This window comes from Gadus macrocephalus, chromosome 2 (assembly GCF_031168955.1).
Source record: "Gadus macrocephalus chromosome 2, ASM3116895v1".
NCBI classification, from domain to species: Eukaryota; Metazoa; Chordata; class Actinopteri; order Gadiformes; family Gadidae; genus Gadus; species Gadus macrocephalus.
The window spans coordinates 2,831,056-2,858,851 of NC_082383.1; the positions used below are offsets into that span (position 1 = coordinate 2,831,056).

The 27,796-nt window shown below is 47.7% G+C and overlaps 4 protein-coding genes across 6 annotated transcripts in view; 2 read left to right on the forward strand and 2 right to left on the reverse strand.

The window, feature by feature from the left end:
- LOC132471572 (myosin regulatory light chain 2, skeletal muscle) overlaps positions 1-20,726 on the reverse strand; it is a 261,626-nt gene extending 240,900 nt beyond the window's left edge. Inside the window, exon 1 of the mRNA XM_060070735.1 lies at positions 20,723-20,726. Within this exon, the coding sequence (XP_059926718.1) occupies positions 20,723-20,724 (2 nt within the window). The 5' untranslated portion in view covers positions 20,725-20,726. The remainder of the gene's footprint in view (positions 1-20,722) is intronic.
- Positions 3,359-9,787, forward strand: zgc:195001 (uncharacterized protein LOC567531 homolog). 2 transcript variants are annotated; one of them, XM_060075795.1, is made up of 5 exons: positions 3,359-3,470; positions 8,190-8,210; positions 8,383-8,445; positions 8,666-8,805; positions 9,013-9,787. In XM_060075795.1, the coding sequence occupies exons 1-5, from the start codon at positions 3,449-3,451 to the stop codon at positions 9,415-9,417; spliced, it is 651 nt and encodes a 216-aa protein (XP_059931778.1). In that variant the 5' UTR covers positions 3,359-3,448; the 3' UTR covers positions 9,418-9,787. The 2 variants fall into 2 exon arrangements, with proteins under 2 accessions (XP_059931778.1, XP_059931785.1); XM_060075802.1 differs by lacking the exon at positions 8,190-8,210 and having other exon boundaries at positions 3,378-3,470.
- Positions 11,747-16,674, reverse strand: akt1s1 (AKT1 substrate 1 (proline-rich)). Its single transcript, XM_060070502.1, has 6 exons — positions 16,515-16,674; positions 15,312-16,076; positions 14,560-14,830; positions 13,527-13,610; positions 13,099-13,274; positions 11,747-12,648 (listed from the first exon to the last, which is right to left on the reverse strand). Exons 2-6 carry the CDS (start codon positions 15,735-15,737, stop codon positions 12,511-12,513), a joined length of 1,095 nt encoding a protein of 364 aa, XP_059926485.1. The 5' UTR covers positions 15,738-16,076; positions 16,515-16,674; the 3' UTR covers positions 11,747-12,510.
- tbc1d17 (TBC1 domain family, member 17) lies at positions 17,293-27,622 on the forward strand. 2 transcript variants are annotated; one of them, XM_060070000.1, is made up of 16 exons: positions 17,293-17,410; positions 17,980-18,075; positions 18,371-18,448; positions 18,586-18,697; positions 19,919-20,102; positions 21,625-21,784; positions 22,363-22,533; positions 23,021-23,146; positions 23,232-23,335; positions 23,438-23,532; positions 23,716-23,832; positions 24,519-24,619; positions 25,232-25,331; positions 26,085-26,182; positions 26,517-26,633; positions 26,868-27,622. In XM_060070000.1, the coding sequence occupies exons 1-16, from the start codon at positions 17,399-17,401 to the stop codon at positions 27,300-27,302; spliced, it is 2,106 nt and encodes a 701-aa protein (XP_059925983.1). In that variant the 5' UTR covers positions 17,293-17,398; the 3' UTR covers positions 27,303-27,622. The 2 variants fall into 2 exon arrangements, with proteins under 2 accessions (XP_059925983.1, XP_059925992.1); XM_060070009.1 differs by having other exon boundaries at positions 21,625-21,736; positions 26,868-27,619.
- Positions 27,623-27,796: the final 174 nt, after the last annotated feature.

Consider the following 27,796-nt stretch of genomic DNA (forward strand, 5'->3'; position numbering starts at 1 on the left):
TGCAATTGACCTGTCGCTAAGCTACGCCCTTAGAACGCAGATGAGCCAGTGACATTCCAGCCTTAACTATACTCGGACATTCGCTTGGACAACTCCATTGAAAACAACAGGGAGGAGAGACATAATATAACATTCAATGATGGATTTATGTTGTTTGTGTAAAAAAAAAAAAAAAACATTGTCAAATGATGTGCTTCGGGTACATGTAACACGGACAGTCGGTATTCTGAGAGGCTGCGTAATGGGGTATATTTCATCCCTTTTCCCAAGCCCCAACGGGACAAGAAGAGGTGTGTACTGTAATGTGGATCAGACTGCATGGCAGGCCAGAAAACTAACAGCATTTAAGCTTGTCACCTGTATGTATTTTTAAGTTTTGAATATACACTCCTCTATAGCATAATGTAGTCCCTTTCGATAGCTTCTGGAAGAAATTAAATAATTTCTCCAAAACCTGCTTTGATATACTGTCAGCTGACATTTCTCCATATGTTTTAGTTATCTAGTCTTTATTTATTTTTTTGAGTTCTTAATGGTAACGACGGGGAGCGTGACTTTGCGACAGGTCAATTACTGGAATGGAATTCTACGCGTTTGCAGCAACAGCAACTGGGGGAACCATTAGAACCGACCAACTGATGAGGGGCGCGGCACAAAATGGGCCCAGCGGGGCCCTGAAGGGCAGCGATAAGCCAAGATAATCCGAGTGCCATGGGGCAGAAGGTTAAATATTTCACCAGTTCTAACTTATTTCACTGATCACCGCCAGATTTTCGCATTTGATGATGTGCTCATCATCAAATGATGGGTTGGTATTACTATTGCCACACTTATGGATTCCTGGCGTCAACAGATAGCCATTGCAGCAGCGTGCGGCCATGATGGACCCGGATAAAAGAGGGGTGAGCGAGGAAGTCTGCAGCACTTATTACTATGCACATGAAACAAACCACCGCCCGCATGCCCCGGCTGCTCATAAACCTCTTTGCTTTCAGGACCTCGGATACCGCGGACGTCACCATGATACCGGAGGGGGGACCGCCGGCTGGGAAGAGAGGCTGATTTAGGAGCTGTGGCAGGGGTTTATGTTGCACTAAACTTGTGGGGACTGTTGATTTTGGCACGGTAAAAGCCTAACGATCTTAAGCTTTGGGAGGGGTAGTTAATCATGAGCTATTACTAGTCAAAACCTCTGTGCCTCCCTCCCCGGACATCCTAAACGTCAACACACACTAAAGCTTTTTGCCCTGTTCCATGATGGCCTCATCTCACGTGGATATAAAGAATGGACAGCAGCTACCGAACTCCCATAGTAGAATAGTTACGGAGGCTGTGAGTGGGAGAATGCCTGGCAGGACGTGGGTCAGAAGGAGAGCTACCTTAATCGCACCCGGTGCAGTGCACGTTCCAGACGTTTCTGTTCAAAATGGGCCTGTTGCCTGGCCTCCGATATCGCTGCTTGCAGCTTTCTGGAGGGCGCGGCTCATCCAAGAAACGTCACACTCGACACAGCGGCTTCTTAGGTCCTCTGCGCCCCCCCCCCCCCCCCCCTGCTCACCCAGTCGAGTCGGGTGAGCGGTTGTCGGAAAAATCTGAGGACAGACCTACCACCCTATCATATTGAGATGATAAAAACTGATTGGAGACGATGGGGAAGGGGCGCTCACCTGTCAACAGCAGGGTGCTAGAACGCCAACGAACGACTGAACCATACGAAGGAACGCTAAGCGATCTGCCCCGCACCTAGTGCAATGTCCGTCCTTCAAGGATTAGGCTTCTCACACTTAGTTTATCCCTCGTCTAATCATACATTTCACCCCAGCGATGCTAAGCAAGCATGTAATGAACTTCTATAATTGGCTATTAAATGAGTGGGCCAGTTGTTGGCACCAGAACACTTGCTGCGTGTTCGGGGATGTCCCCCCTCCCAAAAGGTGGTGCTACAATACTCTAAGCCTTTCTGTTGACGGTGTTCGCCTGCTCGGTGGTGATGACAATTATCTATTAGACACACCACACTCTACATGATCTGTGCGTGTATATGCGTGCGTGTGCGCGTGTCTAATAGATTCCAGCGTAAATCGGGCTGTTACACTCAATTAAGATTCCTCTTGTAATGGCTTGTGTCCCCGAACGTAGAGGCACCAGTCCAACAGGAAGTTCCTTCCTTTGAGTGCTTTTTAATTAAGACATGCACTGATGAACGAGAACATCCTCTGTTGCAGAGGAGGTTGAATTAGTAGTTAGTGCTTATAAGGGAGGCGTAGGGGGATATAGAGGAAGGAAAGCCGCTCAATCTCTGCATTATGTAACGTATTTTTATTTTTAACGCAAGGCGTTCCACAGAGGCATGTCCCGTTCCTTATGAAGAGATTAGTCAAACTAGAACTCTAGACGTTGTATACAAATACGTCTGCGGCAATTAAGACGCTTTGGGGGCAGAGTTCACCATCTTCAGTATAGTCTTTTTGTGATTAATTTCTTGGGAATAAGACACTGAACGTAAGTAAGTGACTGAGCAGCATATGACGCAGATCTTCTAACAGATCATTTCACTCACTAATGACGGGTTGACTGTCATTTCCAAAAAGAAACACTGTAGGCCTATAGTGTTATAACAATGTATGATAATCTGCTTGAATGGAACAGATTTAAAGAAGTTTTGTTGTTGACATCGACATTCTGTCATTTGGTTGTTTTAGCAAAGCAAGCATCCCGCAGGGAAGAAATACAGGGAATGAGAATTCAATGGATCTACACTCTTCTGGTGCTCCGAATGCGAGTCAATGGGGAGGTAGAAGAGGCTGTATTTCAAACGGGACATAAAAACATGCTGTATACACACCCACAGATCCCTACAATTGCGCCAGGAGTGTGTTTGCGTGTGAGACGTGTGTGTGGTCTTCACCTCTCACCCCTAACTCAGTGCTGGGTGGTCGATCTTCTCACTTTCCAACAGCAGGTTAACACTTTGGATTTGGATTCCCTAATACGATTTTGTGCATGTGTATGTCTGTCCATCTACACGCGTGTGTGTGTGTGTGTGTTCGTGTGCGTGTGCTTGTGCGTGGTGCACACTTGAACCGGCCTTGTTTGTGTGTGAAGGAGTTTGCATGCCTCAGATATCCGGCGTTTTTCCCTTGTCTCCATCAGTCACATCCTTGGAAACCATCCCTGAAGTCGCAGGAGGTTCAGGTGTCAAAGCCATCTAGCCACACCGCTATCATCGCATCCAACCGCGATGTTCCCCATCAACGGCCCGGGGGCATCGACCCCTCCCCCCTGCTCTCCCCCCCCCTCCCCCAAGCCCCGCCCGAGGCCTTCCCCCTCACCCCTCCTCCCCGCCTCCCCACCCTTTTTCAGAGGGAATATAAGCGTTCTTTCGGAGGTACGCCGCTACAATTCGCCACCAAAACCGTAGCGTTAGAAGTAAAAAAAAAACGGAGCCATGCCTGCACCAAAGAAAGGAGGTAAGAGACCCTGAGCAAGGCAAATATAGATCAATTAATTAGTAGATTCCTGTCTGAAGTCATTAAAAGGTAAAAATGTCTTACTTAGATTTTATTTATTATCGACAGTTTTCAGTTCAAGCCATATTATGACATGTTATATGGATGTTCTTAATTTGATTCGTTAAAAGGTATTGTTCTTAATGTGCGTTTTACAGTGTGAATCGAAATAAAATTCAGAGCTGTAATATCTACAAATCTAAATATGGGATGATACTGAAATGCAACTAGAGATAAATAGTTATTATGTTTGTAGCTGTACAACGGAATTACCCTCATAGTATTAATAAGGTTTCATCCTATCTTAATAATCGTTCTTGCTCAACTGAAATATGGATAAAGTAAATGTGCTCTGCTCATGTTTTGGATCTATTTGTCATAGTTTACCAATCACTAGGTCTTATTTCATATTTATGAAGTGTGTTTGCCACTGATAATTTGTCGGTTCTATGGCACCAAACGACTTTCCATTGCCAAGTCCATCTCTCATGTCACCAATTGGCAATGCGTCCGCAATCAAAACAAGCTTCAACGATCTACGTTACTAAGTTCGTACATGTGTTCTCAGACGGCGGGTATCCCATACTTTCCTTAATCTCTTGTGAAAAGTCTCCCCCCTCATCCTCGGCACTTTCTCATGTCAATCCTATGTGACTCCCTGGATCATAACCAAGGAAAATATTTTTTTTCTCCATACACCCAATCAACAAATCCCCTTCCCCTCACAAATAGAGACCGACCTCAAATCTCCCCGAGTTTCCCCGGGGTAAGGAGGAACTCTAGGTAGCTTAGTGGTACCTCCCAAGGACCCTCCACGTCTTCACTAATAACCTCCGCTGGCACACAGTAATGAGCTGTGAAATGCTCAATCATAATTGAACTCCCAGAATGCATCAGCGTTTCGCTGTTATTTACGGCTGTGTTGTTCTTCCTGCGCCGTTTTACCGTGTCGTTGCAGACGGCCCGCAAGGCTTCCCCCTGTGGGACTCATCGAGCAACATATTGTGAGAAAACCGTTAATAGTTTATTAATTCACCATGTAGCATCGGATTAATTTACCACACTCTATTCGGCTGGCAAGTCCAATTATTTTCTGAAATTAATTGAATTCATTTTGTCTCCGTTGAACCGCAATAAGTAAGAAGACAAGTGGAAGAATTGACTGCAGGAATTCTGTTTTTTATGCCCTACTGCTACATCATCAACACTTCCGGACGTTCCAAGATTACCAAATGATTATATTAAGGCATGTCTAGGGTGACAACGTGTGACCAATTCCCTCTCCATGCTATCGGCCGCAATTAATTTCCTAGCCCTTCATGGCGACCCCTCAGCACCAGCAGGGCTCCCGGGCCAGGGGTTGAGAGCCCCCCGGGCGGCCCAGGAGCCATTAGGGGCACCGAGGCATCCTCAATCTCCTTTCACTTCCCCCACTTGTCCTCGTCTCACTGATCCCACCGGCGCAGCGGGACACGGCGATCCGATACGCACAGCTCACTCTCCTTTTTGAGATGGGAATCATCACTGATAGGTCTGCTGTCATTCAGTCGCAGATGGCAGTGTGTGTGTGTGTGTGTGTGTGTGTGTGTGTGTATGTGTGTAAGTGTGTGTGTGTGTGGGGGGGGGGGGGGGGGGGGGATTAGAAGGGTAGATCAGGAGGCGACGGTGGCGGCGGGGTACATATGGAACAGGACCAGTGCTGACCGGTAGCATAATTCCACACAGTAATACACGATACATGGATACATGACAGCCATCTGCTCAAACTCTGATCAACGCCCGAAAAGCGCAGAGGTCCTAAGCAGGATTTTGATTTGGAGATGCTGATTTGTGACATGTTTACGGTTTTGTCATCGTCGCCTGTGGTTAAATGTTCCACCAATCTGCCAACACACCCCCACAAAGCCCCCCGGACCTGCCTTTCCATGTCTCTATTGGTGTCCAAGCCATCCATCATGTTTAAGTATCTGTTTATCCCTGTCTGATCTCTGTGGCCTTGCGCTGTGGATCAGGGTCAAACTAGCGGCTGTCCTGCCAGTGCTTATATTCTGCATAGGCTCCACAATGCAGTAAATCCACCCTGACCTTTACCGAAACACCCCCCCCCCCCAACCCCCTCCCCCCTCCGCTATGCCCCATCCCTCTCCACAGCCTTGCCCCAGTCAGCACGATCCATCATTAGGGGGTGACTTGAGATGTCCACCTCATCGCTCATCGGTCTGTCAGACAGACATTGCGGCCTCATGTAGCAACCTCTTTGATTCCCTTTTAATGCCCCTTCCGATGCACCTCCTTTGCCAACCTCTTCCCCCGGATCTCCTCCTCACATTCTGACCCCCTATCTGATTCTTCTGTGGAATCCTCTTTTCAGGGAGCCCATGCTGGGAGAAAGAGAGCTGCTCTCACCGATTCCAGGGAATACTATATGGGCCCCCTTCTTCTCTTTCCTGTTTTTTTCCGATCTCCTTCCACGCTTCTTCTAGCTTTACAGAACGCATCTGCTGCTGAGGCCAGGGTCTGCTGGTGACTTGTTGGCTGATTGATTTGGCCACGCTCATAACAGGGCTGTAATAGCATTCATCTTAGCCACGGTCTAGTTTCATTATTAATGGAACATGCCCTGCCAACTCCCCAGATTTGTCTAAAGTCGTATCAGCAGTGAATGTTAACACGTCCAGAACCTTTAACGACAATTTGTTACATTACTCAATTGGCTATCATGAAGTCACAAACGTTGATGATTGGCCAGATTTTGCAATGCTTTGCTTTTCTTGCGCCCAATGTCAGGTCCAGTGTTTTAGTCTTCACAAGTCCCGCCTTGTTCTGTCCTCAAGTCATCTGGCTATACTTGCTCCAAATCGCTGGGAACGAATGCTAGTGGTCAGATTTCCACTTTGCTTAGGCAAGATTCCAGGGGTAGGTAATCCTCTGGAACCGAGACAAAGCATTTAGACGCCAACACCTCTCTCTCTCTCTCTCTGTGGGTGTCTCTCCCTCTGTCCACCCCCCCTCTCTCTCTCTCTCTTGCTCTCTCCCTATGTCTCTGTTTGCCTCCTGCTCTATCTCACATTCTCTCTACTTCTCCATGGTTGCTTAGCTAGATCATGATCAATGGCCAGCTCACTTTCTCGGCTGCAACAGCTCCATTGATAAGTGTCAACGGTTGCCGCAGAACTCTGTGGTGGCGAGTTTGTCAAACGAGCATCTGGTTGATCCTTCACAGCCTCTTATCAATCTCCCAGTGGTCAGGTGTCATGCTTACACCATTTTTTTAATCCGCTGAAGGCCAATTACGATAACAAACACTTGGAGCTAAAGCCTGTATATTGTGCGCCTTCAAGCAGAACATCTGTTCGTCGTAAGCACATAAAGATTAAACAGATAACATATGGAAGCAACTTAAAAAAGACTGAGAATCAAATTACAGACTGAGATAATATCTCAACATCCCCGGAAAATATTAACGATGACCTCATATGGAAGTGTCACGCAACCGTGGTAATGGGTCTAGCCTAGCGAAAAACCATAACGCTTTGATAGGTGAGCACCAGGGATTAGACGGAGAAGGATATGGAGAAGGTGAAACGGTAACTCGAGACCTGCCACTGAGCACCCTGATGACAGCTCAGACCCCATGGGAACCGGGGATGGATGTGGGATTTCTCAGGATGCCAAAGGACAAACAGAAAGCCGTAGATGAAGTGGAAATGATAAAACTTGTTTTATAATATAACAGTGCTTGCCCAGCTTAGATGAGGTTACTGTCCTGTTACCTTTATAACAACAGAGCTTCTAGTGCCACACATTGTGGCCGTATTTTACTGGACCATGTATCTGGCTGCGGTTTGTCCACTATGGTGCTGTCCTGAGAGGCCTACCTGCTGTCCCTGGAGGGGCTCCTGCTGCGTTGAGAGCGGGCATCGATCTAGGTCTGATTGAACTGATGGTAGTTTGCGTTGCAAATGCATCCATCTAGATCATAGGGGCCCTTGCCTACAGAGACGACACCTGATTTGACCATTATTGACCAAAACCATACCCTGGCTACGACGCAGGTCTGACTAATGGCGTTACAGAATTGAATCGGGTAGGGTGTTTAATCTAGGCCTAAATTAAAACGTTACGTCTTCCTTTTGAATACCGATGACCACTTAATTTTATCAGATTGCGTGGTCTGGGGGTTGCGCTACCTTGTGCAAACTACGCATGTTTGCAGTTTTGTTGTGAAGTGACTTGGGCACCAGATGAACTGTGTATATTTAGACCCTCAGACCCCACCTGTCAGGGCACCACCATGGTAGAAGCTCGCCTACTTGGCTTTCCGGGTGCTGTAACCTAAAGCTCGGCAGTCCTGGGTAAACTGTATGCATCAGTGTAAGGAGAGCGTGTGTCAGGCGTCGTCCATGACATCCTTGTTTTAATAGCGATAGAGGAAGCGTGTCATCGGGAATGCTCCGGAAAAAGAATGGAGACTGGAATAAGAATGGAGAGGCTGTTGGAGATTTGATCCAACCATTGCTTGCATGATAATGGCGCATGGCATATGGCTTAATAAAGGCACGCCATTCCAACATGACAGCCATTGGCTATCTCACTGTTTTCTAAGTGGCACACAAGCGCTGCTGCAGATGCAAACAACCTAACCCCCGAACAATTATTTTCATCTTGTTTTTCCTCTAGGAAAGAAAGGCAGCAATGAAGGTAAAACCTCCTCAAAGCAACATTAACATGTTGCTTTGGGGAAGTCAATGCATTGCATTGGCTTTGGGGAAGTCAATAATCAAACACAGGTGGTCCATTTAAATTGGCAGCCTGAATGGAGTACATCATGAATATTCCTCTGATATATATTTCTTTCATTCTTCTCCCTCAGTTAAGACCCCCCCTTACGAACCGAATCTCCCAGAGCCCACCAACAGGGCTGACCTGTTGAAACGTAAGGATAACACATCATCTCTGACAACTAAACATGCAAGACTTCATCAAAGCACCTCAATTATACGCCAGCTGTTATTTTTACACTTAGACATCCTGAAAGTTTTCTGATGGTACTTCACATTATTCTCCCCTTTTGCACAATTACTGAATCAACTATCTTTATTCATTAATCCTATTTCTCTTTCCCTCTCGGTTGTTCCGCCACTTTACTCCCTCAGACTGGCTGCCCCTCACCTTGGATGACAAGACCGCCATGAAGCTTCTGTGGATCTCTGAGAACGGGACCAAGGTGGCCCGGACAACGGACGCCGTGTGCCCGTACCCCAACAGACCAGATAGATATGACAGCTCCCCACAGGTGGGGCCCTCCGTTGAGATCTGGCTGTGGTTCCCTCCGACCACAGTTCTTCAATAGTCAGACTTGTTGAATGACACGATTGACCAAATCTATTATCGGGTGTCAGGTGAATGAATGAATTTTGACAGGGTTTGAGAGCGGAGGCGTATTATAACCTCAACTAAACGAATGAAGTCCCTGATGTTCTCTCCTCTCTCCTGTGTGAAGGTGCTCTGCAAGGAGGGGATCCTGGGATACCGTGGGTACTGGGAAGTGGACTACGAAGGCTGGGTGGTGATCGGCGTAGTCTTGGAGTCTGCCAGCCGCAAGGCCTCAGAGGGCAGCTGTGGTCTTGGGGAGAACACCGGTTCCTGGGGGGCCGGCTGGGCCGGGTCCTCCTACAACATCTGGCACAACGGGGAGAACGTGGACGTGCAGCTGCCTCTCGTCTCCACCATCGGCATCTACGTTGACCAGCCGGCCGGCATCATCAAGTTCTTCATCGTGGAAGGAGAAGGCGAGAGGGAGGTGAGGCTGCTCCACAAGTACAAAGCCAGCCTCACGGAGAAGGCGTTTCCCGGGCTCTGGATCGGCACCAAGTCCCATTGCATCCTCCGGAAAAGCGACCAGTAACTCGGCGACAGGACGAAGAGAGCGAGGATTGTAAATTGAGAGATAGCATAGAAGAGGAAGGTATCTCGTGTCCTGGTAACAAGTTACGCACTTACGCAAGATCTGTGCATAGTACCGGGTGAGATTCTTGTTTTAGGTTCTCTCGTGCACGAAGAAAGCTTATTCTGTGTGTCCATAAGGATGCCTGATCAAATAATTGCTACTGTGTACTTAACGGCGCATTGTAATAATCGTAGACATTATGGGCAAGCTAGCTGTTTTTGTTAGATGTAATCCTTCTGTAAATCTTGCACGTTTGACTTAGAACAATTTTATATTTCTGTTCATTTGTTGATTGGTTTTGGTCAATAAATAACAATGTCTAATTGTTGCATAACTGTTACTGACTAGTGATTTCAAAGCGCCGATATTATGCCACCAGGTGTGAGTGTGATTAGCCATTACAAGCTGTGTTTAAGTGACAATCACACTCACACCTGGTGGCATAATATCACCCCTTTAAACTACGAATCATTTGAAACTCGAAAGGCTGACTGACAGTGGATTGGACTGGGATAAATAAAATGGCCCTGGCATTTGCGACCCAAAAGCTCTATTTCAAAACTCAACACCAACCCCAATTGTTAACATGAAATGCTTGAGATAAAACCATGGACTGATTAAAATGCAAAACTTCGGGACGCAGAACCCACACGCAACCGACACACACTACAATCGCTGATGAATGCCGACAACAATGCGCACAATTTAATAGGCCCACAGTTGATAAACGCAACAAGTACATTAAAGCACATTCGGCACAAAGACATAGGCCAGACTTATTAAGCCTCAGGCCTAAAAAAAAAAAAAGTTTGGTTCCTGTTGGTCGTCAGTTGAGGTCATGGGTAGGTAGGGAATTTATTTTATTTTTTCCAGCGGCAGCGAATGATAGGTTGTTTTCATTTAAAAACGAGAAAGTTCGCTCATCCTTGTACAGAATGAAGAGGTGCTGTACCAAAACGTAATTATAGTTTGCATAAATGTAAAGCTCATAAAATAATTTGGGTCGCACATAAATTGACAGGGTCGGTCGGAAACCGGAACCAAACCAAAAAATTTTTTAGGCCCCAGCAAATAATAACAACACAATAGCTCCACCAAACTAGAAAAAAGCACTGCCAGCCACAGTACAGTATATAATAATACATGCCTTACCTTCATGTAGTTACCATATACTTTTCTCTGCAACCTGTCAACCACATGGTCGGAGTCCTGCTTCATTAGGATCCCTTCTTCACAGCCATCAGCATGAAGGCCTCCAAATTGTCTGCTCCTAAGAGACGCTGGATGAACTTCAATGTGGAGAGACTAATCACATTCCACTTGTGTGCAGGAGGGTCAACAAAGATGTGTAGGCCAACCGTATTGTGTGGTATAAACATGGGTACATGAGTGAAAAAGTAAAAACGCTGCAGGAGGAAAACCTGCGGCGTCTTTATATCCAGATCAATTTCTTCATCTTGATCCATTTGACTGTCATCTTCCTCGGAGGTAACAGACTGTGACGTTTTATTGTGTGTCTAATTGTGTATTGATTCAGTGGGGAGTGAGGTTTTACAACTCAGACCTCCATTTGATTTTGTCTTGGGAAAATGAAGAGGATCTAGAAATGCCGAGTCAGCATGGGGTCTCTGGTGCTGCTAGCTGAAGCAGCACTGTCAGTACTGCTAGCAACAGATGCCGAGGCCCGACAGACTTTTACCAAAATAAAGATAATTTTCGTACATTTTTCAACCTCAGCCAACTTACCCTAACCCTAAAGGTTAACCCCACTCTTTGGTTGTTGGTGCCCCGATTCATTCTCTTTAAGCATGGCCTTTTAATCTTCCTACCGTGTTAACTTCTGTTCTGATAATTCCCCCCCCCAATGTTGCGTAGCGTAGCAACAAGGTGATCGGGGGGAAATGAGCGTGCATTTGCTGAAAAGTACAAATATGAGGGCCAATTTAAAATGTTTTTGCCCGCTGAAATAAGTAATTTTCGATGAGAATCATCATTGACAACATAATTTCGCTTTACTTTTATTATTTCTTTTAGATAAATGTTACAAGCCATTATTTGTAATCCAACTGGTAGTTGTGAATTGGGCATATGTAAATTATTTGAGTCGTTGTAATTCGACAATACGTTGGCGCCATCTGCAGTAAGATGGCAATATAGCACCGTAAATATGGAATCCTGCTGCAGTCTGAAGCTGTTTTTATCTAGTGAAGACCCCCACCGTTTGATGAAAAATGAGTAGGCAATGTAGTTGGAAGGTAAAGGTAAAACATACACGACAACATGAAAAAACATTTTTTGCTCCTTTATTTAAAACATTAAACATAACCGGACATGTAATCTTTATTTGAGACATCACAGACGCATTCCTGTTACAAGCAAACCCTTTCTCTCTCTCGCTCTCTCTCTCCCAGCAATATATTCTGAACAACCAAGTCCAGTAATACATCGTCTCATGCTCATATACAATCATTCCATCAGTCAGTCATTCAAGAAATTCACAAAGTAATCGTCAGGTTTCCGAGGCACAGAAGTCCTCCGCGGTGCTCACATGATGTGAAGGTCACAAGCCTCACCCCACACCACTCGTAGTGATCTGCAACCCCAATCTCAACCTCAACCCTCTACCATGGTGGGGACCAAAATGGCCGCCGTCAGCCGAAGATACCACATCATATAAAAGTGATCTAGGATCAGGCAGGTCGAGGACTGATGCCAGTTGTGTCGTGTATTTGGTGGCAAGGTAGTGACAACGAAGGTGTGGGACGATGACGTTAGTGTTTGGGACAGCTTTGGCTGTAGTTAGTCGTTCCTTATAGCAGTTTTTTTTTTCTCTCTTTTTTTTTTAGTTAGTGAAAAAATAAACAGAGGTACTTGGAAAAGTCATATACTTCAGGTCTGCTGGTTAATGATGACCACGTCTCCCCTCCCTCACCCCTCCCTCCCCCCACAAACACCACCTTCAACCCCGTCTTTTTTCAGCCTCGCTCCCCCTCCCACTCTCCTCTCGTTCCCCTTCCCCTCGGCCATGCTCTCTCTCCCCCCCACTCCCGATCAGTGTTTCAGGGAGAAGTCTCCTGTGTTGAGGCGTGGTCGAGGCAGCGCCCCGAACATCTCCGTACCGTCGTTGGCGCCCGGGGCCAGCAGAGCCTTCATACTGGCGGCGATGTGCTCCAGGTCAGGACAGCCCGCCTGGCGGAAGAGAGACACCCACAGAAGGGGAGAGAGAGAGACAGAGAGAGAGAGCAGGTGAGAGAGAGGGCGAGAGAGAGGGCAGGAGAGAGAGAGGGCGAGAGAGGGGGCGAGAGAGACGCAAAGAGAGAGAGACAGAGAGAGACCGAGAGACGCAAAGAGAGAGAAAGAGACCGAGAGAGAGAGACAGACCAAGAGATTCAGACAGAAGTGGAGCGAAAGGGAGAGACGGAGAGACAGCGAGAGAGACAGAGAGAGAGTTAATGGAATAGACGAGAAAAACAGGGAGAGTATGGAACATGCCAATAAAGATCAGCCAGAGAACCAGAAGGTGTGTGATCAACACTGCACATCAGCATACCAGATCAGACCGTATAAGTCATGATCCTTTGGAGAACGCACGCACACACACCTCCACCCACCCACCAACCCACCCACCCACCCACGTACCCGCTCTCCGCTGTTGCCGTCTCCTTGAGCACCCCTGTTGCCACGGTAACCCCAGACGGGCACCGACACGGGCAGGGAGCGCGCCATGGCCAGGGCGTTAGCCTGGCGCGACGAGTACGACGCCTGGCCCATCGCCATGCCGCGCGCCGGGGGCGGGGCCTCCTCGCTCATGGACCCTGGGCAAACGGCGGCCAAACAAGCAGATTAAGCACATTCCTCCACCTCGAGTGACCCCGGTGAACCCAGGCGCCCGTCATGAAATGACTCGACAAACACACATGAATAATATCATGGCTTTATTTAACAGCATGAGCCATCCCTGATTAGCTTCCACGCTACGTTAGCGGTAATGTTAGTCTATGCGTGTGTGTGGGGGGGGGGCTTAAATAGCTGTTGAATATCTATAGATCAAGATAGTGCTCCCATACCGTCGGTGCTCTCTTCCTCGCCGTCGGACTCAAAGAAGGGCTCGCAGTCGCGGGACAGCGAGTCCTCGTCCATAGAGAACACTCCTGGAACACAAGGGGGATCACAGCCTTTAGTGCCAGCCAATGACACGACACGTTATAGTGATAATACTTAAAAATAAGAGACCCTAATATAAGGCAGAAGGCTAGTAGTCATTACTCAGCTTGTATCAAATAGACAATTTGGAGAAACCAGCGAGGATAAACTTGATTTTGAAAGTCTCCAACCAACAGATTCCCACGCCTCCCCTCAGACCTCCCTCCAAAGCTACTCTCCAAAAACACATGACTATGCCTTGTGGAAGACGCCGGTCATGTGCCATGAGCACAGCCGAGTCCCCACAGGTCGCCGGATAGGTAGGTAGACTGACAGGTAGGCCATCCATGATCTGACAGGATTGGACAGGCTTATTACAGGCCTGTGATTTCTTGACAGATATGTCAAGAAATGGTACTAATCTCGGTTTTCCTAAATTTGCCTACGCTAGCTTAAATACCAAGACCTTACAATAACAATATTGTCCTACAATATCTTGGGGTCAATTTCCCATTATTAACATTAAACTGGTCCAGCCACAACACCCCTACATTTACTGCCCCTTATTTATACATGTATTTAACATCACTTATACATTAACAGATCATGTATTTAACATCACTTATACATCAACAGATCATGGATACGTTTTTTATTTACCGAAGCCGAACTCAACCATTACATTCATGCACCAGTTATCCCTGAATCTACACACTACACTACAGACTGCACCAAACCCTTCGCATTACTTATTCATATTACTAATAACATTATTTTCTGGTTCCTCATCCCTGACAAGACGATATTTGTTCATCGACTAGTCTTGTCATGCCAACTGGTTTCCTCCGATGTTAGATGTCCGGTTCAACCACTATCCCTGGCCCCTGTGTGTCCTCAGTGTCCTGCCATGTAGAGAACAACGCGCAACACTGAGGTACGTCAGTAAAGGCCCCTCACCGGCACTCTCGTTCAGATTGCGCCTCCTCTCCTCCAGGTCCTCCTCGTCTTCCTCCTCCTCCTCGCACTCCTCCAAGTCCCCGATCCCCGAGCCCAGTCGGGCCCGCTCCACCTCCTCCAGCGCACTCCTCTCCAGCTCGCCGTTGGCGTTGAGCCCGGCGGCCTGGCCCACGGCCCCGGCCAGCCCGGAACTGTAGATGGAGGGGTAGCTCTGGGAGTACAGCTTGGTGCTGGGGCTGACCGCGCCCGTCCCACTGTCGCCCGTCAGGATCTGGAGTTAACAAGAGAGGCAAACAAAACAAAACCGTGTGTTACTCACCTGGCCAGAATTCACCTAGACCCTGCATAGCCACTTCCCACCCTTCTTACACGCCTATTGTATGTTGTACGTCCTGGCACTTAATGTACACACTTATTGTATGTTGTACGTCCTTGCACTTAAAAATAGTACGTAGCATTGGGTAGCATCTTATCCTAGCTATCTTTGCTGTATACGGGGAATGGGTTAACCTAGAGATGGTTAGTGCTTGGCACTTGGTTCTATGACCATCCTTACTGTACCGACAGCGATATAATGTGGTTTCTCTTTCTTCTGACAGATGTACTTAATGTAAGTCGCTTCGGACAAAAGCGCCTGCTAAACGTCATGAACGTAAAGGTAACGTCGTCCTAAAAACAACAACCCGAATCGCTTCGGGCCCTTCCTGGACGGGAACCAAACCCACATCCCGGGTTTCCCGCCGGTCACTCACCGCCCTGGACCCGGCGTCCGGGATCCTCTCTGCGGAGAGCACTGGCCCCGCCCCCGGCCTGGGCGGGGCTCCCCCCGACCCGCCGAGGCCGGACGGGCGCGTGTGGCGCTGGGCGGTCAGCATGGTGGTGGAGTGCAGCACGGCGATGTCCTCCATGTAGCGCCGCGCCGCCACGGCCAACGCCCCCTGGCCCCACACGTTGTAGGAGAAGTCGCACTTCCTGGAGAGGGTTCCGGCGCCGGCGCCGCTCCGGGTACGGTCCGCCTCCACCGCCGCCGACGGGAGGAACCGCTTGCAGGCCGTCAGGATGGACAGGTCGCAGCCGGTCTTCTGGCAGTAGGCCTCGGCGGCGGAGAGCAGGGCCTGCCAGCTCTCCTTGTGGTTGTCGGGGATGTCGATGTCAGAGGACTGGGTGATGGAGGCCATGGTGGTGAGGGGGGCAGCGGTGGGGGAATGCAGCGTTTTGGTTAACTTTGGTTAGACTCGAGCGGGCCGGAGGACGGGGAAGGCCTCTTTGAAGTCTGGGTGGAGGTTAGGTTGTCGTGTTGATATGGAATAATCCTGAGTATGATACGACTTCGCTCTGCCTTGTGGATGACGTCAATACATCTGTGTGGCAATGGAAAAAGTGCTGTTTTTTGCGGCCTATTTTGCGCTGGAAAAGTTGCTAGAGAGGCACTGAAATTCTGTCGGACGTGGTGTGTATAGGCTGTGTCTGACTGCAGAGTCGGGGAGAGATGGTCCTTGCTGGTGACTTGGTGATACCTGTAGATAATGACAAGCACAAATCATTGTAGAAGAATGACAAATCAATTGAATTAGCATTCAATCTAAATGGAGATCTATAGCAATCAAAACTTATGTCCTCCCTCTGTCAACCCTGTTATTCTCGCCGTCCCTAGCAAATGGGTGGTTCAGATACCATGTATGCTGTGGTATCCCTAATACGCTTTGTTTTCAATGCAATCCTTGCAGGTTAAAGTGCGGAAAGAACCTGCATTTTGAATGCACGCTATGGTTATTTCTTGACATGCTCCCAAACGACGTTGTTGTTCTTGTTTGCTCAACGTTGCAGGCAGGGTCGCCTCAGCAGCGTCCTGCACCCTCCTCATAACCACACTTCTTCACCTCCATTTTTAGGCTTTGACAAAGCCTCCACAACTAAAATATGAATCTAATTCGCACGGGGAGACGTCAACTTACGCATTCAGTGTCGTCCCTGCGTGAAGTCAGATCTGTATCATTCATAAACTCGGCTTGTTTTCGAGCTTCTTTGTCTGTGTGGTGTTGTCTCCTGATTTCTCTCCCCTGGACTCGGCTGTTTACAGACGCGCAGCTCGGACGCACGGGAAGTGTTGCCAGATTGGGCCAGATTTTCCTCCAAATCTGGCAACACTGCCTTCAGCTCGCTACGGCTAGTGTTGCCAGATTGGGCGGAAGATCTGGCCCAATCTGGCAACGCTGCGCACGGACGCACGGAGGCCACGTGATCAGCTCACTGTCTTCTGCAATAACTGTACAATCTCACAACAACATTTATTATTTAAGTATTATTTAACTGAATTTCAAATTAAAACTCTGCCTTTTAAAAATATATGTATTATTACGTTATACTAGCCTAACCTTGCCAGACAAATTTGGCACATTAATATGCAAGAGCGTATAAAACATGAGCTCCCAGATGCGTCTTGTTCCAAGGCCAACGCTATAATTATGTATCGCATAAATTATGTTTTATTCTATGTTCTATGTGCGTTTTGGCGGCAGAGCTTCATAATAGTTAAAAACAAATAAAAAAACATAAGCAGTGAACCACTCCACCGAACTACCGAGAATTGAATTAAGAAGAAATTAATTAGTTTTAATCCGTTTGAAACAGCTCGCCAAATATTTAGGAGTTCAATACTTATTAGTAATATACTTCATACTTGATCATAATTATTATGTAACGTGTGTGTTTTTTCCGGTTGGTCGGTGGGCGGGGCTTCACCAGGGGGGAGGGGCTCCACCAAGGGGGCGGGGCTGCATCCGGGGGGGGAGGGCCATGACGTCATTGTGTTGTGGAGCGGAGGAGCGGAGCTTCAGGAATGGAGCCTAAGGTAAGACACAATACGGCTGAAATAGGTCTGAATAGTGTCCATTGTTACACATGGGCCCATCTCCCAACAAAGTAATGGTTCCTGCTGGTCATGTTCTATTTTTCCATGACCGTTCAACGTGGTGATAGGAAACTAGGCGGACAGAACTAGCCGAATGCTAACCAAGTTGACCAGGGGACTGCGTATTGACAGCGCAATGCTGCGTCGTCTTCCCTTCTAAACCAGACAAACCAAGACACGAAGCTACCGACTGTTAGGAATTAACATGCGTTCATCGTGTATTCTCTTCTTGGTCTAAAAGCGTAGTGGATGACATTTATTTATTAATTATTTTAATCTCCTGACACAATGGTTTACTTCCCAGTGTCTGACGTTCATGTGACCGCCGTGACGTCACTGACCCATTTACAGTAGTGGCACATTAGTCACTAATCACTTTTTTTTAGGAGCCCCAATGTACCTCCCTGCCGCTGGAATGCTGACCAACCGGAACCCGCTGGTCCTACTGCTACTGTTACATGCTACTGCGTTACCTTTGTACTGATGGGTGGTTTCTTCCCCCCCCACAGCTGATATTTGAGAAGGAAGGGGTTTACCTCCACACCAACGTCAAGAAAAACAATCAGGACACCTCCCTACCTGGTTTCATCCGTATTGTTGAGCGGGTAAGAGACAAAGTATCGGCCGATACCGAGTATATACTGATACAGCATCTAGCATTGTAACCACTAATAGCTCTTGTTTTAATTAAAGGGTTCTCTTACGATGACAGTAATGTAAAGTCGGTTCACTTACCGTCCTGCACTTTAGGCAGTATCGGAGGAATTTCCGATACTGGTATTGGTATCGGAACAACGCCACAAATAAATATGTACGCGTCAGATTCGAGGAACACCAAAGACCTTTTGCGGTGACTACCAACCAAGAGAATCAGTTTTCATTGGATGTTTTTGTTTTCAGGGGGGCGAGCCCTCGCTGGAGTGGAGCCCGCTCGAGGATGCGGGGCGCAGCACACCGGCGGTTTTCTACACCAAGAAGGTCAGTGTGTCCCTGTGTTTGGTAGCCAGGCAGATGCACAGAAGCACCTGTGTTTGATAGATAGCCTAACAGACGAAAAATGCTCTCCCAAGTGTGCCTCCCTATGCCCTGTCCACTAACCAAGCTCCCCCCGTCAGGACGGAGAGGGAGGGGAGGAGGACACCAACTTCGACCCGGGCTACGAGCCGGACTGGGCCGTGATCAGCAACGTGAAGAGGGCCAGGGAGCCAGTCCCGGTCAGGAACACGGGTAAGGACTTAGTGGGGGAAGTCTGGGCCGGTCTCTTGGAAACAAGCGTTTTTGTCTGGTAGGGCAGCACGATCTATCGTGTTGCCACAACAAAGGGCAACGTGGCTAATTGACTTTCCCATTTAATCCGCCAATATAAGGCATTGTATGACGAGTGTATAACGCTACATAACACCCTAAATATTATACATTGTTAAAAAAAAATTGAGGATTATGTTCATTATTATTATGGTTCAGCCCTAGTGTCTGTATGTAGTCTCTTTTGAATTGAGTGATTATTATTAATCACACAACAAGCAGGGATCTTAATTCTGATTCTATTAAGTAAAGTCATTATCATTTGTTTACACAGGAGCTTAGTTTGGCCCAAGCTATTGTCATCACGACTGCATGTGAACCGATCTTGACCCCTGAAGCCTTATCTGATAGGTTTGTGATTAACTCAAGAGGCCCATTGATTAGTCTGAACCTTGTAGTTTAGCAGTATTGGTAGAAACCCTCAATTCATGTTGTATTTGTTAATAAGTTTAAGTGTTGGGACAAATTTTTTTAACTTTTGACAATATTACATCATATTGATTCTGATTACACTTATTTGGAAACAGTGTGGATCATGTGATCGCAAATACCTCAATTGTTGGAGCTTTTATTGTTCATTGTCGCTTTGGATAGAAACACTCATAAATGTGAACGATAATAAAAATGTAATTAAATTGGGGCTTTAATTGTGTTAACTAGGAATGGGTATTGCCAGGTACCTCAATTCGATTATTTAGGTCTTGATTCGATTTGATTCGATATCGATTCGATTCATTTCGATTTGATATTGATCCAATTGCTTCGATATCGATTTCAATAATTCGTGCAGATGACAAAAATACCTAAATATTGTTTAGAATCAACCATTCCAAAATGAATTAACCATTTCATTGTGCTTTAACTAGCAAAAAGGGAATACACCATTGTATAGTACTGAGCTAAACTTGCAGCATAAAATTAATAATCATAACATGGACAAATGTAAAAGGGCATGTGCATTTAGGCAACTCGCTTCTAGATTACAATGACTGAGTATGCTCCTTTTTTCTTATTTTTTATGGAAATAATCGATTTCAAAAAAAGTTCTGAATAAAATTGAATCGAGAACAAATTAATTGCGGTGCATTGATGAATCAATATTTGTACCCAGCCCTAGTGTTAACACCTTTCTGCTCCGGCCAGGCGAGTGGTCCTTCTCCCTGCCGCTGTCTGAGCTCTACTCCCTGAGGAGGGCCCGCTTCTCCCTGGGCCGTAACTACCTGGTGATGACGAGCCGAGGGGGCCACCCGCTGCCGCCGCTTCACTTCCACCGAGGGGGGACCCGGGGCCTTCTGCGGGCCCTGCAGCGCTACATCGTCCTGGCCCCGTGAGTCTGTTTTTAAGTCCCATCTTAAAACTCTTTTCTCTGGCTTTTAACTCCAGGTAGCGTGTTGATGTTATGTCGATGCGTTGATGTCATGTAGATGTGTTATGTGGGTATGGCTTTGACTCCGAACTTCGTTATTAGAATATAATTTGAATATCAAAAAATTTATCAAAATTCAAACAAATATTAGGCAGCCCTTAATATTCGAACCCGTTATGGGCAGGCCAAGAGGGAGAGACGCCGACGCAGTCTATTCATAATATTGTAATGACCACGGAAGAGGCGGTGAATGAAGTATTGATTAGACAGCGATTTATTAGAAACCTAATAAACCGTTGGAACATGCAAGACCGGTAACCATAGCAACGCGGTAAACAAACCTCGCGAATATATTCAAATATTAATATTAATAAACAAACAAACTTCGAATATGAATTTTGGGCAAAAGTCAAAGCCCTATTTTTGGGCAGTGTATTTATTTTTTTATTATCTTTATATATTTCTTATCTTGTTGTACAGCACTTTGGGTACCTTGTGTTTGTTTAAATTGTGCTATATAAATAAAGTGGGGATGGATTGGATTGGATAGAATCATCATCAGTAATGTTTTCTGTCTGGGGATCTTAAAGATGCAGTGTGTGGGATTTAGTGGCATCTAGTGGCGAGGTTGTGTTACTGCAATGAAAACTGAGTAAACAAACCTTCCCCTTTCTTTAACATTTACATTGAGGGCATTTAGTAGACCCTTTTATCCGAAGCGACTAACAATGAGTACATTTGTAAGAAGAAAGAGAAACAACAATATATCGCTGTCGGTACATTAAGGATGTTCATAGAACCAAGTGCTAAGCTTTTACACCATTCCCTTACCTTTCCCATGACTTAGGAGAAGCTACGGTGGCCTGTACTGGCCAGTACTACACGAGTAGGCAGGTATAAATAGATGAGGTTCCTTGGTAGATTTATTAATTGTATTTAGTTATTGAATATTAAGAACTATAGATCATAGCTTAGTAGTTATATGGCGATTGATTGTTAATTGATCCTAATTGTGTAGCAGTTTAGTGTCTAGAGTCGTTTATCCGTCCTTTTTTTTTACAAATAAATGAATAAAACGTATTTTTTTCCTACTAATATAAATAAGGATATTATACAGTATATCCAACCTATCACCATAGCATCGCCCATCATGTGCAGAATAAACAAAGATACAAAGAATGAACAAAGCCGATTTTCATTACACAAGTTCAACATTCGCTGAGTTTTGTTTTAATGTAGCATTTGGTATACTACCAAAATTAAAGCTTGTGCAAGCTTTTCCCACTATTTCCAACAAAACAATTCACACAAGGTAAATAAAGGTAACCATACGTATACAATGAATATGTTGTCTGTCAGTACCACATATGTCCAGTAGGTATCGCCATTGACCACACAGATCCTGTGGGCTTTACTTCCCTCTTGCATCACTGTGAATCTCTGCTGAGCCCCACCGCCTCTCTCTGTGTGTCCCCCCGCCCAGATCCCCCATGGACGGGCGGCTCTTCCTGGCCTACCCCCACGACTCGGGGGCGCTGTCCCAGTCCTTCGATGAGCTCAACCTGATGGACGACGGCAGCTCGGACCTCGTCTCGGTACAGCTGCTCCTCCGTCCGTTTGAGGCCAGTTTAAGGGGAACGCAGGTCGGACAGGGACGTGCTGCACGTGTTGATGTTGTGGCATGCTGTGTTTGGCTCCAGTGAACGTTACTGTAACGACCGCATGACGAGGGATAGCGTCAGAGGCATGGGACTGACATCCAGGACTTTACATTAAATACAGTAGCAGAGACGGTATGGGCAGGACTGACAGAAAGCGTTTGCATTTGTGGGAGGAGTCCAGAGTCAGGGTGGCAGTGGTGGGAGGAGTCCAGAGTCAGGGTGGTAGTAGGGGAGGGGACCTATAGCCCCTCTATGATTGGTGGACAGGGAGCTATAGCCTCTCTATGATTGGTGGACAGGGAGCTATAGCCCCTCTATGATTGGTGGTCAGGGACCTATAGCCTCTCTGTGATTGGTGGACAGGGACCTATAGCTCCTCTATGATTAGTGGACAGGGACCTGTAGCCCCTCCCTGATTGGTGGACAGGAACATATAGCCCCTCCCTGATTGGTGGACAGGGACCTGTAGCCCCTCCCTGATTGGTGGACAGGGACATAAAGCCCCTCCTAAAGGGTCAGCTGGTATTTGTGTAACTTCCTTCCTTTGTGTATGTTGACAGAGATTCATGCAGGACCCGTACGCCACGACCTTCGGGGGCTTCTCCAAGGTCACCAACTTCTTCCGGGGGGCCCTCCGTCCGCCGGACTCCCCCCTCCACACCATGGGGGCCCCGGGGGCCAACGGGCACACGTCCATGGAGGAGGAGCCAGGATTCGAACTCATCACCTGTGTGAGTGAACCCGGGCCGGTTCTGGGTTGGAGGGGCCGCTTGGGAGAGCTTCAGTGCTGTCTGTCTGTCCGTCTGTCTGTCTGTCTGTCTGTCCGTCTGTCTGTCCGTCTGTCTGTCCGTCCGTCCGTCCGTCCGTCTGTCTGTTTGTTAAGATGTTTATGGATGATTTGTGTGTATGTTGGTCTGTCTGTATATTTAGATGTTTATGGAGGATTCCTGTGTCTATCTGTCTGTATATTAAGACGTTAAGCATAAATCGTGTGACTGTTTGTCTGTCTGTATATTACGATGTTTATGCATGAATCGTGTGTCCTTCTGTATATTAAGATGTTCATGGATGATTCCTGTGTCGGTCTGTATATTTATATGTTTATGGATGATTCCTGTGTCCTTCTCTATATTTATATGTTTATGGATGATTCCTGTGTCGGTCTGTATATTAAGATGCTCATTGATGATTGGTGTGTTTGTCTGTCTGTATAATTAGGGGGCGGAGCTTGGGCCAAGGCCAGAAGTACTCAGAGGAAACCCGCTGGACAAGTGGGATGAGTTTCTGGATCCAGAGGGGCGTGTCCAGAACCCGGAGAAGATCAAAGAGATCGTGTTCCGAGGGGTAAGGCTCCCGTCTCCGTCGCGTCGCCATGGGAACGACCCTCCTCCCGGTTCGGTTCCCTAACGACGCTCTGTTGCTCCTGCAGGGAATCATTCCATCGCTCAGGAAAGAGGCCTGGAAGTTCCTGCTGGGCTTCTACCCCTGGAACAGCACCACCAAGGAGCGGGAAGACATCCTCAGGACCAAGACGTCAGTGACACCTCCTCCCGGCTCACGTGATTCGTCTAGTGACTTCTGTTAACTTAAGATGGACGCCTCTTTAACTAACCTGTGTGATTTGCTCTTTCTCAGGGATGAGTACTTCAGGATGAAGGTTCAGTGGAAGTCTGTCAGTGAAGGGCAGGAGATGAGGAACTCCCTCCTCAAAGGATACAGAAACCTGATTGGTAAGCCGGGCTGTCCGTCAAACTCTTTATTTTAGAGAGTGAGAGACCTTAAGAAGCAATGTGAGCCGCAGTGTTTAACTGTCTCTATTCGGGATGCGTTCAGAGCCCTAGTGTTTAGACGTCTCTATTTTGGATGTGAGCAGAACTCTAGTGTTTAACTGTGTCTCTGTTCTGTTCCTGCAGAGCGGGACGTAAACAGAACCGACAGACACAACACGTTCTTCTCCGGGAACGACAACCCCGGGCTCACCCTGCTCCACGACGTGCTGATGACCTACTGCATGTACAACTTTGACCTGGGTGCGTACGCCACGCCGTTCCACCACCTCAACCCCAACCAGCCCCGGGTCGGGCTGTTAGGAATGAGCCCGGTCCCTTGGGTAGTTTCTCAGCCCTCACACACATTTTGTGAACAAGTCACAATCTGCCACATCAAGTCGATTTCCGGAAAATCTTGACATTTGTGTGTTTGTTTTCAAGTCAGACCAATGGCGACGAATGTCCCGGTCCAATGTTGTCGATGGTTCCGATTTTGTCAATGATTCCTCTTTAAAGAGTGACAGAAGGAACAAACCAAAGCATAAGTGACAGCAGCACTGCCTCTGGTAAAACACAGACTTCAGAAGATGTGTAAGGTCCTTGACGTGTCTGATTGGCCACGCTGAGTTCCTGATGTTGTCCATTCATCCCCTGTGTCAGTCGTGTTCTGTAAGATCACTGATGTGAGACCGCCAATAGGCATGACCCACGTTGCGCTATAAATGGTGCGATCCATTAGGTAGGATTTCAACGATTTTGCCGATTTTACATTCCACTAACAATTCCACGAATCCCTACTATTCATAATCACCCTCACAGGCAGTGAGCTTTATGGTGTGTCTCGTTGTACAAGGACCATGGTTCCCTCCACTCAAACCAACCGTAGAACCCCAAACCACGCAGGCTGTCTCTGTTCCTTTACCCTCGCTCCATGGTTCCCTCCCAAGGCTACGTCCAGGGGATGAGCGACCTGCTGGCCCCCCTGCTGTTCGTCACCCAGAACGAGGTGGAGTCCTTCTGGTGTCTGACCGGCTTCATGGAGCTCGTGGTGAGTGGACCTACCATTACATCATTTACATTTACATTGTCATTCAGGGAATTTAGCAGACGCTTTTATCCAAAGCGACTTTGTACATTTGTCAGAAGAACATTTGTACATTTGTCAGAAGAAAGGGAAACATTATATCGCTGTCTGCACAGTAAGGATGTCCATAGAATCAAGTGCAAAGCACTAACCATCACTAGGTCAACCCATTCCCCGTACACAACAGAGATAGCTACGATAAGATGCTACACAATGCTAAGTACTAATCCAAGGACGTACAACATACAATAAGTGAGTACATTAAATGCCAGGAAGTACAACATACAATAAGTGAGTACATTAAGTGCCAGGAAGTACAACACATAATAAGTGAGTACATTAAGTGCCAGGACATAAACATACATTAAGTGCGTACATTAGTACCTTAGCATGAGTCACAAACCCATAGCCGCTCCCCCACTGGGGAATAGAATAACTGTAAGCGTACCTCTCTCTCTCATTCACGACGTGTATCAAAGAGAGTATCCACATGGTATCATAGCAAGAAGGCACCATTCCGTTTTTGCGATGCCTTACCCCCCCCCCCCCCCGTCCTTCCTTCCCCTCCGTCCACAGCACCACAACTTTGAGGAGTCGCAGGAGGCCATGAAGCAGCAGCTGCTGCAGCTCAGCCTGCTGCTGAAGGCCCTGGACCCTGAGCTGTGTGACTACCTGGGTGAGGGTCTCCTCCATACGGTCTAGCTCTCAGCCTCTCTCCTCCATACGGTCTAGCTCTCAGCCTCTCTCCTCCATAGGGTCTAGCTCTCAGCCTCTCTCCTCCATACGGTCTAGCTCTCAGCCTCTCTCCTCCATACGGTCTAGCTCTCAGCCTCTCTCCTCCATACGGTCTAGCTCTCAGCCTCTCTCCTCCATACGGTCTAGCTCTCAGCCTCTCTCCTCCATACGGTCTAGCTCTCAGCCTCTCTCCTCCATACGGTCTAGCTCTCAGCCTCTCTCCTCCATATGGTCTAGCTCTCAGCCTCCCTCCATACGGTCTAGCTCTCAGCCTCTCTCCTCCATACGGTCTAGCTCTCAGCCTCTCTCCATACGGTCTAGCTCTCTGCCTCTCAATAGGGTCTAGCTCTCAGCCTCTCTCCATAGGGTCTAGCTCTCAGCCTCCCTCCATAGGGTCTAGCTCTCAGCCTCTCTCCATAGGGTCTAGCTCTCAGCCTCCCTCCATAGGGTCTAGCTCTCAGCCTCTCTCCTCCATAGGGTCTAGCTCTCAGCCTCCCTCCATAGGGTCTAGCTCTCAGCCTCCCTCCATAGGGTCTAGCTCTCAGCCTCTCTCCTCCATATGGTCTAGCTCTCAGCCTCCCTCCATAGGGTCTAGCTCTCAGCCTCTCCCCTCCCCCAGTGACGCAGGGTCCTGCTGTCTCTCAGCAGACCTCTGACAGCGTGCTGCTGTGTCGTTGTGCCTCCTCTCCTCCAGACTCCCAGGACAGCGGCTCCCTGTGCTTCTGTTTCCGATGGCTCCTCATCTGGTTCAAGAGGGAGTTCTCCTTCGAGGACATCCTCCACCTGTGGGAGGTGAGGCCACGCGTTTACACATGCGCACGGACGGCTAACACACACACATACATGCATACAAACGCACACACGCGCTAGTGCACACGCACGCACGCATGCGCTAGCACACACGCACGCGCTAGCACACACGCACGCACGCACGTATGAAATTATTATGCATCAGACATGAAAAGTAAAAAGGTGATATGCAGACGATTGCTTCCCCCCTGTGGCAGCAGAGAGCATAGCGGCTCATGGCAACATGGAAACTGACGTCATAAAATGTGTCTTCGCTGATACAAATGGTTTTTTATTAAGCCTAATATCCTCCTGATGCAATGTCCTCTATCGGCAGGTTATGTGGACCCGCCTCCCCTGTGACAACTTCCACCTCCTATTGGCCTGTTCCATCCTGGAGTCCCAGAGAGGAGAGCTGATTGGCTCACAGCACGATTTCAATACCATTCTCAAGGTGTGTGTCTGTCTGTCTGTCTGTGTCTGTCTGTCTGTCTGTCTGTCTGTCTGTCTGTCTGTCTGTCTGTCTGTCTGTCTGTCTGTCTGTCTGTCTGTCTGTCTGTCTGTCTGTCTGTCTGTCTGTCTGCCTGTCTGTCTGTCTGTCTGTCTGTCTGTCTGTCTGCCTGCTGCTCTGTGGTTCCCTCTCCTGAACGTCAATCTCACGGCATCCATTTTGTATCTCCTCCCCTAGCACATCAATGAGCTGACGATGAAGCTGGACCTTAACACGGTGATCTGTGGAGCTGAGGCCATCTATCTCCAGCTGGCCATGTGCAAGGTGGGTAGCGGCGCTAGGGAAACACTCTACCTGCTAAATGGTCCGCATTTATACCGCGCTTTTCTAACCAGCGGCCGCTCAAAGCGCTTCACAATACCGCCCAACCTTCACCCGTTCACGCACACATCCACACACCGATGGCGGAGTCGGCCACGCAGGGCGACAGCCAGCTCGTCAGGAGCAGTCAGGGTGAGGGCTCTCGCTCAGGGACACTTCGACCGTCGGCCAGGAGGAGACGGGGATCGCACTAGCAACCTCCCGGTGACCAGCCAACCCTACCTCCTAAGCCATATGCGGCCCTCTGCTTCTGGTTATTCAACCTTCGTTCATTCACGCTCGTCTCGTTGAGCCTGAGCGCCGCTTTTCAAAAGAGGCTTGATGACAAACGCACAAACGGTTCCAGAACTGACGTCTTCATCTACAATGAAACGCTCTCTCATGCCCCGGTTTATATAACCTCCTCGGCTATGTGGGACAGCTCCTTGTTGGGCCTTGTGTAGCCTCTGCCTGCGACTGTTTCTATTCTGTGAATCTGAGGAGGACCCGGCGTCTTTTTAATAAGCAGCTATCAACATGATAAGCAGGCGGATCAGCGACTGCTGAGTGATGTATGGCTGCTGCTGACTGATCTGGGTCACCTCCGCCCATGGAGTCTTACCTTCGTCTCATTATCCCTCTCTCTCTCTCTCTGCTCTGTCTCTGTCTATCCTTCATTCTATCGTGCATTTTTTCTCTTTCTCTTAATTATTTTGTTTTATTGTCTCTTACTCTTTATTCAATTTATCTCTCTCTCTCTCTACCTCTCTACCTCCCCCTCTCTACCTCTCTCCCTCTCAATCTCT

What these genes read in the sequence shown, in the direction of transcription:
- tbc1d17 (XM_060070000.1), top strand. An exon ending in CGGTTTTCTACACCAAGAAG is followed by an intron (nt 18,449 to 18,585) that starts GTCAGTGTGTCC and finishes TCCCCCCGTCAG; the next exon opens with GACGGAGAGGGAGGGGAGGA. An exon ending in GACATCCTCAGGACCAAGAC is followed by an intron (nt 23,336 to 23,437) that starts GTCAGTGACACC and finishes GCTCTTTCTCAG; the next exon opens with GGATGAGTACTTCAGGATGA.
- akt1s1 (XM_060070502.1), bottom strand. Translation starts at nt 15,737, where the DNA reads ATGGCCTCCATCACCCAGTCCTCTGACATCGACATCCCCGACAACCAC. An exon ending in CAATCTGAACGAGAGTGCCG is followed by an intron (nt 13,611 to 14,559) that starts GTGAGGGGCCTT and finishes CTTGTGTTCCAG; the next exon opens with GAGTGTTCTCTATGGACGAG. An exon ending in ACGGCAACAGCGGAGAGCGG is followed by an intron (nt 12,649 to 13,098) that starts GTACGTGGGTGG and finishes CTCTTCCGCCAG; the next exon opens with GCGGGCTGTCCTGACCTGGA.
- zgc:195001 (XM_060075795.1), top strand. Translation starts at nt 3,449, where the DNA reads ATGCCTGCACCAAAGAAAGGAG. An exon ending in GCCTGCACCAAAGAAAGGAG is followed by an intron (nt 3,471 to 8,189) that starts GTAAGAGACCCT and finishes TTTTTCCTCTAG; the next exon opens with GAAAGAAAGGCAGCAATGAA. An exon ending in CAGGGCTGACCTGTTGAAAC is followed by an intron (nt 8,446 to 8,665) that starts GTAAGGATAACA and finishes TTACTCCCTCAG; the next exon opens with ACTGGCTGCCCCTCACCTTG.